The following is a 16,652-nucleotide window of genomic DNA, read 5'->3' on the forward strand; positions in this document are numbered from 1 at the left end:
TGATTCACCCATCTGCATTGATTGTTTCCTGTAGAAATCAAATACCCGTTTCATGATTTTTTTTTGTACACTTCTACTATATTCTATGTGAATCAAAACAGGATTGAGTATATTGTAACAGAAGAGTGACAGCTCTCTATAATACAAGAGAATATTCATGAACATCATCGTTTGGTGCTCAGCAGCCCTTAAAACTATTTACTGATTAATGAATCCGAAGAGATGCAGTGAATGTATGCAGAAGAACTGGGCAGTATCTGGAATCAGGAATGAGAAACAGATTAAAGCAGTTTTACCAATCCCTCTCTGCATCAGTGAGTCTGTTAAACCCTGGATATGAAAAAGGAGAGGGGTCAGAGTTCATTCAGTTTGTTCCATTTCAGAAATGGTACAATACCTGAAAAAGCTCATTCATAAATATTCTCACACACACACACAAAAACAAAACACTTTTGTTGGTTAAGTTGCAGCACTGGGTAGGATGGAAGCAGGGAGGAAGGAGGGGAGGGAGGGAGGCGAGGAGACTTACGTTTGTCAGGTGATTTGAGGAGGGTGGCAGATGAGGAGGATAGGCGTTTGCTCATGCCAGCCTCAGGCGGCTGTTTCAGGTTTGTGGTGGATGTGGAGCGCTTGTCCACTAAGAGGGAGGAGGAAAGACAGACAAGGGAGGCGGGATTTAAACCGGAGGCAAAAGGGAGGGAATTTAGGTTTACAAAAGGGAGTAAAATGATCTGCTGTATTTCAATACCTCCAACAGGCAAAGGGCTATAAGTTAATACACCTGAAATAAAAGGACACAAACTATATTTGTCTTTGGGGATGAATTTTCCTATTAACTTAATTGATCATGCTATCGTGCTACTAACAAAATGGGCATTCAGCAACACACCGAATCGACAACAGTACATGCCATAAGCATAAATATCAAAACACAGCCACTGTGATTTGAGAATCAGGCATTGCTGTTAGTTAGTAAACAAAAAATGTTTATGTTGAATCCCTCCAAGAGCAGAGCATAAACATATTGTCTGTGCCAGATACAATAGTGCTTTCTTGGAATACCATTCAAAGAGAAATTATTGCAAAGTCACCCATGTGATCTTGAAATGCACAACAATAGGAATGAGCAATTACAGCCAGAATTCAGGAATAAAATGGCTTTTACATTTAAAATCCTTAAATATTAAAAACGATTTGCATTCATGTCCTTACTTCAGGCTAGAGCTGGGCGATAGAACGATAACGATATGTATCGCGATATAACTTTTACTCGATAGAGAAATTAAGCTATTGCGATAGACCTCGCCGCTCTTGTCCTCTAAAAAAAAAAAAAAAAAAAAAGGTCAGCCAATCCAAATTCAGTAGTGCAGAGCCGAACCAATCACAGCCGCAGCGTCACGTCGCGTGACTTGTTAGGTACAGCACAAGTGCCAAGCCGCACGTGTGTTTGTTTGGGAAGCAGGCAGCGGGTAATGGAGGAAATGAGTGTGCCGACTAGAAAAATCAACCGAGCGTGACCAAAGAGAAAACAGATGATGGTTCCAATGCCGGAGAGATTGTCGAACGGAAGAGCCATAGAAGTTCCGTAGTGTGAAGGTATTTCGGCTATTTCAAGTCTGACAAAAAACAGAGTAGCGTGCACTGTAAATTGTGCCGAAAGCAAGTCTGGAAATACAATAAACTGGTGCATGCGTCACACTGCGCCACGTTATTGTTTCGGTGAAATGAATTTCTACAAGACTGTTACTGTTAATTCTACTCTCTGCAGTGTTTACTGTCCGTCCACACATACGACTCGGTTCTGCTTCTATGCCCCAGCTTTGTTTACTTTTTCCCACCGAGGCTTCTAGACTTCTGATTGGCCAACATTTCTGCACGGTTAGGAATCTAGCGCCACCTGCTGCTTTGGCATGTTCATAGCAGCGTTTTCCTTCATTTCTGCCTTTATGTGTGTACAGGATTTTTTTTTAAAACGAAAACAGAAAATCTCCGTTTTCAAAAATACGTGTGGACGTGTGGACGTAGCCTCAGTCTCTGACTGGAAGCGCTAATTCGCCATTCGGCTTTTGTCAGACTAAAGTAACTGTTAAAACTGTTTGAAAAGCTCAGCTATACAACAAGGAGAGATTGAGAATTTCCTTTTAGTTCTCAGTTTATTTGATATTGACAAAAGTTAGTCAGTTTTGTCTGTTATTCTGTAAAACAAACTAAGATTTATTTTTAGAATTAATACTTTGTTTCTAAGTGGAATTGACAATTTAGTCTGTTTCGTTTGTTCTGTTTTGAAACTTAAACGCTTTAGCGGCTGCCTTTTGTGTAGTTTGCAATATTTGCCTTTATTTATCTGAAAAAGTCTCATGTTCCTTAAGTACATCTACCCTGTTGAACTTATTATGGGAAATAAATATTTAAATAAAAACAAGCTGCTGATTATTTCACATTTTACTTGTGAGCAACGGCACATTTAAATCTTACAAATATAGTTATTTGGCTTATATCGTGATAGATATCGTTATCGCCTGAAATGAAAAAAACATATCGTGATATGAAAAAATCTCATATCGCCCAGCTCTACTTCAGGCCTGTGGGGTTTTTTTTAAAATATAGATATTCTAGTTCTTATGATTATAAGCTGTGTCCTTAAGGCAGCTTCAGAGCATTAAGGATAGGTTGACTGCCTTTGCAAAAAATTTATTGGGTATATAAAAATTTGTTGATTAGTTACAATGTCAAAAACAACAATGGAAAAAGTGACCAGTAACCAAACCTATAGCTCAAAGGCTCTAAAGAAAAAAATATTAGTAAAATAACAAACAAAAAACTGCATGAGGTTGGTGGAAACAAAGGTGTTGGGAGGAAGCATTGCCAGTGCATTTGGAGAGCCAGTGACTACCCATGCTGTGAAGCTACACCAGTGAATTAAATATTAACAAACAAAACCTTGATGACTCCTTGGTGGCTTTTCTGGTGAGGGAGAGGAGATAACTATAGTTACTGGAGATGAGGCACTGGCATCAGAATCTCCTGTGGGAAAAGACAGCTCTCAGGAAAGAGCGATAAAACATATGACATCATGACATATCCTTCAAATAAGTGAAAGAGATGAAGGTTAGAAATGGCTGATAGTCATCATCCTTCACTTGACACCCACTGTTCAGATTATCATCTGAACACCAGACTATCATCACATACACCGGACTGGTTTGATTTTCTGGCGGACACGGTAAAATGAGGGCTGAGAGGCTGTCTGAGAGGGCTTTGATCAGACAACAAGCAAGAATGCTGTGATGTGGGTAAACTAACTGCCTACGACTCAACTGGTTTTATCTGTTGTTTGCATTAGCTGCTGGAAAAAAATAAAATAAATAAAACTGCAATGAACAGCTTTCAGATTTAGGCCAAATTTCATCCCAGCTGTGGTGTAGCACACAATACACTGTGAACTATCAAGGACGAACTAAAGTACCTGTTCGTCCATCTGAGTCTGTGGACAGTCCTCCCCAAGACCATCTTTTCTGCCTCTGCTCGACTTGCTGACTACGCTCCAACGTCCGCCTCATCACTGCCTCATAGTGCTCCTGAGGAGGGAAAAAATGCAAGTCATTTGCAGCTGACTAACATTTGAGCCTAAAACAAAACAAACAGAAGATGATCTGTAGCTTTCATAACTGTATTACAATTCATGGGCAACTGCGCGGTGATGGTCCTTTAAAAATATGAAGAAAAACAGTGTAAGCTGTGTTCTTATGTAAATTAGATTGATTCTTTTAGTCACAAATGTCAGCTGAGCAGCAGTGAGCGCTGCTGAGTAGATCACATTACTCTGCTTCCACCCGTGTTGAAGCTACCTTTTCTTCTTCCTGTTTCTGCTTCCTCTTCTGCTCCACAGCCAATCTTTTCTGCTCCTCCTTCCTTCGCTGTTCCTCAACCTTTTTCTGACGCTCTTCCATCTGACGCTCCACTTGCAGCTTGGCCTTGCGCTCCCGCTCCATGATCTGAGATTCTCGTAAAGCTGGCAATATGAGCATGCAGTACAAAGAAATCACTCGTCAGTATGTTGTTGTTTTTTTGTTTGTTGTAGCTTGCCTCCACCAGTGTGTGAATGCGAGTGAATGAATAGTGGCATTGTAAAGCGCTTTGGGTGCCTTGAAAAGCGCTATATAAATCCAATCCATTATTATTATTATTATTTGTACTGAATTAACATATTAGTAAGACCAAACTAAGTAAATGAAAGATTTCTATTGGTGGGTTGCAGCTAACAGCTATATCCAATTGTTAGGTATTTTTGTTTAAAATGAATAAAACCATTGCTCATTTAATAAACTCAATATCAGATTATTTGAGTATTTACTATAGTTCTTTGGCTAAAATATCTTAATCCCAAAACTGGGGTTATCCTCTTACCCTGTTGTCTCTCTGCCTCCTCACGTCTCTCTTTTGCCACCCGCAGTCTGTCGTCTGTTCTAAGTGTGGCACCGTCAAGTACTGCAGGCACACGTGCATATGTGGTTTATAGGTAAAGCATGTGCATGAATACTTACACATATAACTTGATGGTGGATTACAATGCAGCATAGCGTAACAAAGGCTTTGTATCAGGCAGGCAGATGTGTGCATGTGACTCATTAATGAGCTTTGTCAACTGTTACGGTAATAAGGTGATGACTAAGATTTACCTGCATTAAGCCACACTGAGAGGATGGCAGAAAAGCATTGGGAGTTGCATCTAATGTTTCAGATTATGGACGACAATAACCTCACGAGAGGGTAATATCTGTAATAACCAGTTTGATTCTGTGTCAAGATGTAGTGTCATTTACCTGGCCTGCACCCCTGAGGTTTAGCTGGTGTGTTATTTGTAGGTCCTGGGCTGTTTCCCGCCAAGCTGCGCCTTTCCTCGGCTTGTGCCTGTGCAGCTGCAGCTGAATGAGAGAACAAACAAGTCCTTTTACACAGCTTGTTCAAGGCAGGAATAATGTGCCACTATTTTGCCTATTCTGCATAAAGTGTATGCAAGGCAGAAAGAGGTAGCAATGCAACACTGTTGCGCTTTTAAAGCCAACAGTAGACACAGTAACAGCACCAATCTGATGTCTGCATAAAAGGTAGACTCACAATGTCGTGCTATACTTCCACCATCTCTGATTCCACATTGAGAATTGTGGGAGAATTATGCTGGTGTGGTGAGATTTGGACCGAATAAGTGCATCGTTCACTACCATTTTAAAGATGGCCTTTTACAAAAGGGAGTGGCCACTTTTAATCTGTCAATTCCAGTTTGGATCATGGATATAAAAACTCCAGATTCAGAAATTCAAATGATTTGATTTGTATCAATTAGGGCTGCCACGATTAGTCGACTAGTCACGATTACATCGACTATCAAAATCGTCGACGACTGATTTAATAGTTGACGCGTTGTTTGAAGCTTTGTAAGATCATAAAAGACGCAGGAATAAGTAGTAGGATTTAACAGTGTAATAACGGACTGAAACAGAAGATGGCAGCACTGCATGTACAAGGATGCCAGCTGCTGTTAAACCCCAAAGAAGAAGAAGCTCTGTCCCAGAATTCATAGCGCAGCCCAGCTCAGTTTCCAACAATGGCGGCAGCTGGTTAGTTTTAATATTACTCTTATTCTTCTTTCTGGGTCACAAAATAAACTTTTAACATATTTTCAGGCGAGAATGTAGCTGTGTAAACCTCAAATATCTGCTCAGTTTATCAGGACGCCGCATATTTTCAAAAGCGCGCCGACGTTTTCGGAGATGTCTGTTACCCACTAGCTCAATAGCTAGCTGGGGGAAAAGTCACTAGAGCCGTGAGAACACCGGACTCCCGGCAAATCATTTTCAAACCCACCGCCGTCTTTCGCTACTCAGGTTAAATATATATAAGTCACTTAGATAACTTCAAAATGTCATTATTTGGCTTTTTTTAGTATTTTATTTGTTCCTGAGTAAATCGGTTTGGCTGAGATTAAAGTTATAGTTTTTGCACAGCTGAATAAACGTCAAGAAGACAACTGGTTATCAGAAGTGTGAGATGCTCGAGAATATACTCCGGTGTCCTGTTATATTTTAGATAGCAAGGAGTTTATTAAACTTCACCGAAACAATCTGCAAATTTCATTAAAATGTAATAAACTATCATCTTGTCTTTATGTTTAGTTAGCACATACCTTAAACACTTAAAGCTGTAAGCTAATGATAGTTATATAAGAGCAGATGCTGCCGGTGCAATAAGCTGTACGTTTTACTCCAATGGATGATGATCTGATTAGTCGACTAATCGCAAAAATAATCGGTGACTAGTCGACTATCAAAATAATCGTTTGTGGCAGCCCAGTATCAATTAAAAGACAGTGTGATGAGGGACCAAAAGACTAATGTTATACAAATTGTATTTGTTTCCACGACACACACAAAGAAAACAAACAAACAAAAAAAACCCCACACTTGTATTCCTAATCACTTATCCAGCAACAGGAAACTCTGGACATGTCAGCAGTACCTTGCAGGGAATACGGCTTCCACTGGTAAACATCCAAATGTTTGTTAAATACCAGTTACGTTTTGGCTAAGATTTGGCACTTATCTCTCAAAAGATGTTCAAATAACAGAACAGTTTTTGGTTGCTTTGTCTTAGTCTGTTCGGAGGTCTATTTTAGATAGCAAAGGGTCCTTGGCCAAGACACTGATCTAAAAGTTGAGCTTGATGGCATGCAAGCACCTTACAAGGGGGCAATACTAAGGCCCAAAGCACAGCAAGTACAGTCTGTTTAAACCATTAGTTCAAACCAAAACAATTTGAATAAGATGTTTTTTGTTCTGTTTTGTTTGCTTTCCATATGAATGGTAAATCTGGAGAGATCTAATAGATCTGAAGCTATACAACAATCCAGTTATTCAACCATGTTTGTGGTCAGCTGTGTAGTTATTCATACAGTGCTTTCTGTGACAAGCTTCAATGATAAAGTAGAATAAAGCCCTTGTTAGCTTCCTGGTATACAGCATGTGCGCCCACAGGTGTACAAAATTTCATAAGTATAAAAATATCCAGAAAACATAAAACCAACTGATGACTAATTTCCACATGTACCCAAAAACACAATCATTGCTTTAACAGTTGATGTGCGTGCAGTCTGTCCTATAAAAAGTCTAACTCCAAGAGAAGATCAGCTCTCCCATCAAACTATCGCAGGGTCAATAGTCCTTTCTTCAGCCAAAACTATTCATAAAAAATTAAAAAAAAGTATGGTTAAAGGACAGAAAGTCAGGAAGGAAGCACATGAAGGACATGATCAAGCTTTATGAGCTGTGGTATCAGTTACCAGTTTCTTCCCTTCTTGTTGGCATTATATAAATGCTGACAAAGAGCAAAATGATAGTCCTGTGACTGTGAAAGCATCTCACCGTCTCCATTGCAACTAAGCAATCCTATTGTTAATCTTAAAAATATATATTTTCTATTATGAAAACAACTTTTCATATGCTTTTTAAAAAAGATCCAGAAAAGACTCTCTCTCCAGGTTTTAACACAAGCAATTTATCTCATATGACTAATGTCATAATAAAGTTAAAATGCTGGAGATATTAGGAAAGCTCTGGAGATTTCTTGTTGCAAAGGAGCTCCTTAAGTACTAACAAACTGGGACCTTATAAAAATGATTGTCCAAGTGGTGCAATAGAATAAATAGAGCCAATAATTGTTTAAGGAAGCAACACTGTTGTCGCACAAAGGTATTCTAAGTGACTGAAGAAAAAATGTTCTTGATCTTGTTAGACTGCTCATGCGAAAAGCATAGTACTTTTTCTTTGAATTAAAAAAACAAAAAACAATGATACCATCAAGCAAATCCAGTATTTATTTTCCCATGTTAACATGAATCATGTGTCCTTATTCTAAATCTATTTTCATTTAGTTGGTGGATAAAGCAAGATGCTGGTCTTTACCGTCTTCTATGTATTACAAATAGTAATTTAAAAGCACAATTTTTCAATTATTAACTGCCGGCTGCTACCCAGATGAATGCATGGGTTAAGGAACCCATTGTCAAGTTTAATGCTACTCAGATTGCTTCACACTCAAAACCTCCATGACTGAATCACTGGGATGTTTGTAAACAGCTGTTACAAGATGCACTGCCCGTCCTACACAGAGCTTTGCAAACCTACGTCTACATGCTGTAGCTATCATGTGGCGTACTGTCAAAATACTTGGAACAACCGGTAATGTGGGCTACTCTCAGTTGTCTTTGTGCTGTTGTTGGCCCTGTTGTTTAACCCTATGCTGCTGAGAAGACAGAAGTCATAAGATACAATGAACTATTCGGTACTGATACTGAAGTAAAACTGGTTGTTAAAAAAGAATGAAAACTGTCCCCTGCATGCATTATCTGTGCTTTCCATGTGTTCTTTTTTATCTTTGATGTGTTTTTGCTTTTCTTCCTCTTTGTGATCAACTCAGCTATTATTCTCTTTCCAGTTTTAGACAACTTTTGAACCAATCAGTATTTGAGCTATGCAAAGCATCATCATGACAGGCCACGCACCAGCACCTCAAACAGTCTATGCTCACTGAATTCTCACAACCCTCATAATCCCACATTATTTGCCACCAGGGTAACATATACTATAGACAGCTTTAAAAGAAGCAGCCCCAGAGAGATTGAATTTAAGAAAACAAAGCTTTTCACCAGGTTGCTATGAGCAAACCACTCACCCACCATAGACACTGAATGGTTTTCCGAGTGTAGCATGTTCTCCTTGTATAGAAATCAACTCTACAAGTATTACCTTACTCTGTAAGGCAGAGAAGACAATGGACCCTTCTTACACAATGCAACAGTGCCAAATTTAGCAGTAAGAACTGTTGACTTACTAGAAATTGTTTACCCCAGTGAAGCAAAGGAAATTAGACCTGTCAGGTTAACTATTCATGCACCAATTATCCAAACGGCAACCTCAATGCTCTCCAGTCAGAGACGTTTATGAAGGGTCGAAGTGTACAGCTGGATGTTTACAAGTCACTTCACTTTTGTACTCAGACTCTCCTCTTCATTCCATTTGGAGAAATCAATAAATGACGAAAGATTTGACTGCACTTTAAACAGTTTTGCTGTCACACAACACGTAGCAGATTACTCGTAAATAGACAGAGGATTCATAAATTACTTATCAGTCACTATTTTTTTGTCATTAGGCAACAAATACTTGGCAATCATACAATTCCACAAGGAATACAGTAATAGAAAATCTTTATTAAAGTTATAGGAGTTTACATTATATGTTTGGTTACTAGTGTCTAAAATATGGATGACTGGACACTGATGAAACCTCTATAACTCTACAATCAACATATTTTTCCCTATTAGAGTGAAAAATCAGAAAAAAACAATGGGGTACACCGTCACAAGATAAGATAGATATTAAGTTACAGACAGCAAGGACAGGTGAAGTGCTTCTCATTCATGCTTATGCCTGTATCAAGGATCGTACTGACTCAGAAATTAGATGAGTCATAGCTACAACAAAGAGAAACAAACCAAGCCTGAAGACTCACTCAGGACTCAGTGTCAAATCATATCAAATTTGTAATTTGCAATTTAAAGTGTTTTTATTAACAGTTAATGAAATGGTGGTGATATAACAAACTGCAGCAGAATAAGGATACGTTTATAAAGCGGGTGATGAAATGCTATATTTATATAAAACAATGTAAACAATTTAGCTGCTAATCCAAGCATGAAGTTTGACCTTGGTCATTCTGTAGTAGGTTTCATACTTCAAGATTGTAATTTCAGGAAACTGTACTGTCTGCAAAGAGGGAAGTATGACAGAAAGTGCAAACTGAGGAGGCAGCAGCTGTTAAGCTAAAAAAAAAAAAAAAAAGTCTACTAGTGTGCAGCATAATCACCTGTAAAATAAATTTTTACTGGGTTTTTGGCTTCCACAGTCACAGTAGTAGTGACTGTAGTTTTAAGGAATAAGCAAAATATATATAAATACATCCAAGCAAGAGATGCATCTTGGAATAAAATGAGACAAATCTCTGCTATCAGACACATTCATGTGTTGATTAAAGTGCTTTCATGAGATTGCGAGAAGAGACACTGTTTTCCCAACAGACCTCAAGAGAGCCAGGTGTGCTCATAGAAATGAAAAGAGCCAATCAGAGGCACTCACTCATCCCTCCATCACTATGGAGATTTGCACACATTAACATACATCATCCCTGCTACACCACGATTCAGCAAAACCTTAAAGACATGAGATGGAGCATGTTTTTTTTTCCTCGCTCAGAATGTGAGGCAGTAAAAGCAGTCGCCCCGTGACGAGTCTGCATTGGGTTACAGAAATATTTGCATGATATTTCTGAACCCATCTAAATGGATGGCACATAAATCCTACATAACCAAGTAAGCTACTGGACTCATCTTTAGCATTCATTGTCAAAGTATAACTATCATCATTATTATCATTATTATTATCATCATTCTTATTATTGTAATACATGAGTATTGATGGCAATCAACAAACATGTAAACAACTTGATTAAAATATTTTTGGAGTCCTTCTTGTAAGTTTAAACTTTTCTAACAGTCACCGGGGAAGCATTTTAAACATATCGAATCTTGTGAGCCAGGGTTTACAAGCTCATTTAGTCATAGATTCACTTACTTTAATGCAAAGTATGTATGTATGTATGTATGTATGTATGTATGTATGTATGTATGTATATATATATATATATATATATATATATATATATATATATATATATATATATATATATATATATATTTTTTTTTTTTTTTTTTTTTTTTTTTTTTTTTTATACACAATCCTCTTTACACTATCTGAAATGCTTTGTTGTAACTCTTTGAACTTTCAAATCTCTTTGCAATTTGAGAGTTCAAATGTTGATAATGTATCAGTGTTTTCTGGGATGACCATTATCAGGCCAAAACCAGAAGAATGCTGATGAGCTGTCTCAAACGGCACATGCAAGAGATAAAAGCTGTGGATGACTGCTTGTTCAAACTCTGTTTGATAGATTATATATTTTCAGAGTGATGTTTTCCTCAATTGTTTGGAGAGGAATTGATAACTGCAGATGTTCTGAGCAAGAATCACCGGTAGCTGAAAATGTGGGACAAAAAAACAAAACAAAACAAAAAAAACAACCAACAAGCAAAAAAACTGCAGATAATATTCAATCTCCAAAAACAGCAATCATAAAGTCTAAAGTTGTGAATTTTAGCTGGTAATTAATCTAACGCTTAACACTTAGGGGGTGGGGGGATAGAGCCTATCCCAGCTGTCAGAAGCAGGATATGCCCTGGATAGATCACCAATCTGTTGCCGGGTTAACACAGACAACCACTCACACTCACACCAGTTAACCGATCCCTATGCATGTCTTTAGGCTGTGGGAGAACATGCAAACTCCACACAGAAAGACAACATGCTGGCTTCAAACCTTGCTGTAACATAACACTACCAGCCACCACTCCACTGCACTGCCTACTCTGTAACATATTACAAACATTTAATATAAATCTGCACTTCTGTTGTGATGCTGAATCTCTAGCATTAGAAAGAGCAGATATACTTGTCGACTGAATATGATTTGCCTTCTTCTGATGGATTATTGTGGCATCAGTAAAGACCACCAGGGGGGCTGATAATGACCCAGCTCTGCAGCCCAAACAAAACATGAAACAGGAAACAGGCCAGTCAGCCTTGTATCATAACAGTCAGAGGCAAATGCTAGTTCTCTTAACAACAAGAATACTCATAAGACGTTTTTACAACTTCCATCACATATTAGTATAGTGGACACACAAGAGTCAGATCAGTGGATCAGGGTTTTCTTTCCATGGTTCCTTTCAACTGCACTCTTTATTGTGCCCTGCAGCATGGTGCAACTAAATAGCTTGCTGCACAGGAAGTGCCTACGTTGCTAAATATAAGGGTGGATTAACATTTGATATTGACTACATGGCCTTGTAATTCCAATTGATCACTATCAGATGCAAATATGCAGGCAAACATGAACCTGAACCACTGATTACTTTATTTTTTTCAATTAATTTTATTTTTTCACAAATTCAGAAAATTATCATATTTGACTGAAAGGTTACCAATAGGGCTGAACGATTATGGAAAATAATCTAATTGCGATTTTTTGCCCCAATATTGCGATTGCGATGCGATATGCGATTATTTTTTAAGGTCTTTGTCTTCTGTATTATTAAACAAAGACAAGCAATACATCATATAGTATGGCCAATACTATATTACATTAATTTTAAACTGTTCTTTCCTGGAAGACAGACCTCTGTTATGATGACATGAGGTGTTGCATGAATTGATGACTGACATTTTTATTTAACTTCTTCAATCACAACAGTATATTTGAACATACACAATAGTTTATTTTTAGCTTACAAACATCTGAGCATAAAGTGCTGACAAGGAACCCTGGTGTAAACATTAAAATGAAAGTCAGTGCAATGTGCAGATTGCAGAAATATACATAAACAAAATCAGTGGCTTTACCACACTCAGTTTTTCGACATCTGTGAACTACTAGACAGTCATTCAATTAAAAAATAATATTAAATAAATAAAACTAATAAATAAAAAATACACACATCTTACTGATCTCTGCAGTCAGTAACATTACACATAAAGTGCAAACATAATAGCAATTGTATAAACACACACACACAAACACGCCTTTAAAGTTTAAAGGCGTGAAATTGGACGGTCTAGCCTTCTGATTAGCTAATCAGAAGGCTAGTTCTGATTAGCGTCACCGCTGTCTCGGTGGAGTTTAATAAACTCGGCCGTCTGCTTCTTGCTATCTAAAATATAACCAGACACTGGTGTAAATTCTCGACTGTCTCATACTTCTGTTTAATAAGTTTTCTGTTTGACGTTTAGTCAGCTGTGTGAAAACCAAGGAGGAACCCACCCGGGGGATTAATAAAGTTTTATTTTATCTAATCTAATAACTTTAATCTCAGCCAAACAGATTTACTCACGAACAAACAAAACACTGAAAAAAGCCCAACAATAACATTTTTAGGTTGTCTAAGTGACTTGTATATTACGTTTAACCCGAGCAGCGAAACTCCGCGGTGATCTGAAAATGATGTGCCGGGAGTTGTGCCGTTCTCGGCCGCATCAGTAACCCTCGAGCTCCCGGCTAGCTGTCGAGCTGGTGGGTAGCAGACGCCTCTGAAAACGTCGAAGCACTTTTGCAAATATGGGATATCTTGATAAACCGAGCAGATATTTGATGTTTACACAACTACTTTCTCGCCTGAAAATATGTTAAAAGTTTATTTTGTGACCCAGAAAGATTAGTATGAGTAATTTTAAAACTTAGTAGCGGCCGCCATTGCTGGAAACTGGAGTTTGGCTGGGCCGCGCTATGAATTCTGGGATATGGTAGTAATTTGGACAGCCTTATAATCGCAGTATAATCGCAGCCTTTGCGGTTAGAAAATTGCACTTGATCATGTCGCGATATTATCGCAAATGCGATATATCGTTCAGCCCTAGTTACCAACACAATGAGCCAACCAACACAAAATTTCAGGATGGATGACACAGCTGATAGATGCCTAAGAAACACGCACGCACAAACACACTAAATCTTCTATGGGATTACCAAGACCTACTCATGTAAAGGTAAGCCCAGGCTATTTGTAGTACCAGCAGGATGATGATGACAACTTTCCAAGAGAGTCTCCTGCTCTAAGTGGACCATTTTGTCTTGCACAGAAAAAATAAACATCAACAAATGTAATCATTCTCACATCCACTATTTTTAATAATTATATACTGCTCATATCCTATAGTGTTGTGTTATTTTTCAGTCCTATAGGGTTAAGCTAAAAAAAAAAAAAAAAAAAAAAAGCAGAAAATATAAATATATACATTCTCTAGATTTCTAATTAAACCCCAAGAAGTACAGCCAAGTCGACCACACTTTAAACTATACAGTTTAGAAGACTTATTGAACCAAAACATTCTTGGTGCCAAGAGTGTGGAACTAATCTTCATGACTATTTGAGGAGTGACTATCCACATCCGCACCATTGATGTGCAGACATTGAAAGCAAAGAGCATGTGTTAGCTTTTTGAAGTCTATACATTTTGTTATTTTTCCTCCTTTGATAAGCAAAAATATGTTTATTATTAGATAAATTAATCCATGACTTTTTGTAATTTTTCTGTGGTGGAAGAGCCAAAATCCCTGAATATCTGACATTTACTTGTTGTGTAACATCTCTTGAACCCATTATTCATGCGTTTGGTCTTTGTTGCTGTGTGTAGGTCGAGAACCATGTTGAAATAAGCTCTGACATGTTGCCCAAAGACACAAAAACTTTCTATTCAAAGACTTTCAAGAGGGGACAATTTGGAAATTTGTCCGTAAGCTATCCCAGCTCACCAAAGCTGGTAGAGAATCTGTCTTTGTGGAGATGGAAATATTAGTGTTAGATAACATAAAATGAAGTACCAACGATATATAAACATACAAACTAACGCCTCATGAACTAAACTACCCTGGGGTTAGTCTAAGGTTAGTTATAGTCTACACAAATTAGCATGTTTTGCTATTCAAATCATTTGGTACGTGCATACATGAGTGTGGAAAATGTAACACATCCTCTCAATCATTTTAAGAGGTAAAAATCAAAAGATGGGGCACTTCTGCTACACAACCAGAGTTAAGTGTACAAATCCAAGAAGCTACACATCAAAATTGAGGGTGGTTCATTTCCTCCTTTGGTTAAATCTAACCCAGTTCAGAAATACTTCTCATGCTTTTAATTCTGCTGCAGCATGTGTTAAGCCAGGATCCGGACAACCTTGCAGTGTTACTTGCAGCAGTGTGATCTCGCTTCATAATAGCAGGGTACTTTTCTCCTTTCTCACATTCTTGTGGAAATGACCATGTACATGAGCTAGATTCCTAGCATTATTTTATTATTGTCAGTCCTCCACTTTGACTGAAAGCTGAAGGACTTTTGCTGAAGACATGTTTTAACTCCTCATAAAGCCTAGGACACAAACGCATACCTCTAAACTTGGTAGAAATATTCATTAAAAGAAAAAAAAAAACAACCAAAAAAACCCACCACAGAACTGAGGGCCAGACTGAAAACACTGAATGGAAAAATGAAAGAAAACAGGAAGAAGAACGGCACTAGAATGTGATCCATTTGTTGCCAGGAGTAAAACATGCCTACACCCAATCTGGGTATGTAGAAAATCCATTTTTACGCTAAAACAGTTTGGTTTTTTTTAAACAGGAAAAAAAAAAGGCTTGACTGCTCAGCCAGCCATAACAAACCATGCATTGATACAGGCAGATACAAACACAGTAAACATCCACGTCCAAATCTGGATGGCCCCACTGATAGACTTCAGCTTGTACATAGTGCAATCTCCAAAAGGCCAATGTGCATTTTGCTTAACAGAACAGTGGGCGACACATGGCTGCTGGTCCAACCAAAACTATAGTATCAGTGCATCTAAGCATTTAAGGAAAAACAGCTACACAGTCCTGAGAGAGCTCAGGGCTCAGCGTTTGACAGTGCAGCTTTATCTGAAATTCAGGTCAGACATTGTTATAGTTGCCCTCCCTGGAGCGCTAAGGGGGTTATGCCATATGTCAGCAAATAAGCATGAATGTGGGACAATGAATGTGGGAGAGGGAAGAGATCACTTAACATAAGATAAGATGAGTTTCAAGCAGGAAGCTACAAAACTGCTGATACACTATGAACCGCCTGATCCACGGGTGGAGAAAATAAATTGCCTGCTGGTTTCTGTACTGGGCATCAAATCAGCTCGCCGCTATTAGAAAATGCATGACCCGATCAGAAAAAGCTTCCTGACAAAGATCAACAGAAGACCACGTTTGACAGGATTCTCGGAGCGAAGAGCAACGACATCCAAACCAGTACTATTTTTACCAGTTACACAGAAGCTAGCTTAGTTTACAAAGAATTTAGAGGACGCCTATCTACTCCGATAAACTCACATAAAACCACTTTCCTGTACAACGTTATTAATTTGCGTGAAAGGTGACAATGCAGAAGTAGTGGCATATCAACCGGGTCTCAGGCTGCAAGACGTATAGTTGCAGCTTTAGCTGAACGTTAACTGCACGCATTTAACTTACAGCGAGTTAGAACAGTCCATTTGCTTCCCTTAAAAGTTATCAGCACAACCATCAGCTAACAAAATCAACCAAACGTGTAACTTTTAATGTGGGAAGAAGTTGCAGATATTTTCCGCGTCCATACTCGGCTCATAACCGGGCAGCGAGCTAACGTTACTAGCTAGAAAAGCTGACCGCTCAAACAACCCGGTCAGAGGCGGCAGTTGACTGCAAATGTTAGAAAGTGAGTGCAACACCTTAAGACACAAGCGGTTCACAAATAGACACAACTGCCAACATATTTCTTACCCATTTGGGCTCTCAAGCCCTTGAGAGTCGAAGCACCCTCCGCCATTTCTATGAAGTTTTCCTTCTGTCTGTTTTTTTTTTTTTTCTAAAGCAAAGGCGCGTAACCCAGCGCAGCCGGTAGGACTCGGACACCACGGGGACGTGGACAT

The 16,652-nt window shown here is 38.5% G+C and overlaps 1 protein-coding gene across 14 annotated transcripts in view; it reads right to left on the minus strand.

Moving 5' to 3' along the window:
- map7d3 (MAP7 domain containing 3) overlaps positions 1-16,652 on the minus strand; it is a 30,074-nt gene extending 13,422 nt beyond the window's left edge. For 8 of the 14 annotated variants that reach the window (XM_086302213.1, XM_086302204.1, XM_086302187.1 and 5 more), the window contains exons 1-7: positions 16,504-16,652; positions 4,824-4,925; positions 4,408-4,488; positions 3,849-4,012; positions 3,467-3,578; positions 2,941-3,024; positions 530-637 (exon numbers count right to left, since the gene is read on the minus strand). In XM_086302213.1, the coding sequence (XP_086158339.1) occupies positions 530-637; positions 2,941-3,024; positions 3,467-3,578; positions 3,849-4,012; positions 4,408-4,488; positions 4,824-4,925; positions 16,504-16,549 (697 nt within the window). In that variant the 5' untranslated portion in view covers positions 16,550-16,652. The remainder of the gene's footprint in view (positions 1-529; positions 638-2,940; positions 3,025-3,466; positions 3,579-3,848; positions 4,013-4,407; positions 4,489-4,823; positions 4,926-16,503) is intronic. The other 6 variants (XM_086302174.1, XM_086302223.1, XM_086302268.1 and 3 more) reach the window with 2 other exon arrangements.

Source organism: Aulonocara sp. 'chitande type north' Nkhata Bay, linkage group LG2 (assembly GCF_057382095.1).
Source record: "Aulonocara sp. 'chitande type north' Nkhata Bay isolate Kocher_YH1m ecotype deep benthic linkage group LG2, A_spYH_male_GT1.1, whole genome shotgun sequence".
Lineage (NCBI taxonomy): Eukaryota > Metazoa > Chordata > Actinopteri > Cichliformes > Cichlidae > Aulonocara > Aulonocara sp. 'chitande type north' Nkhata Bay.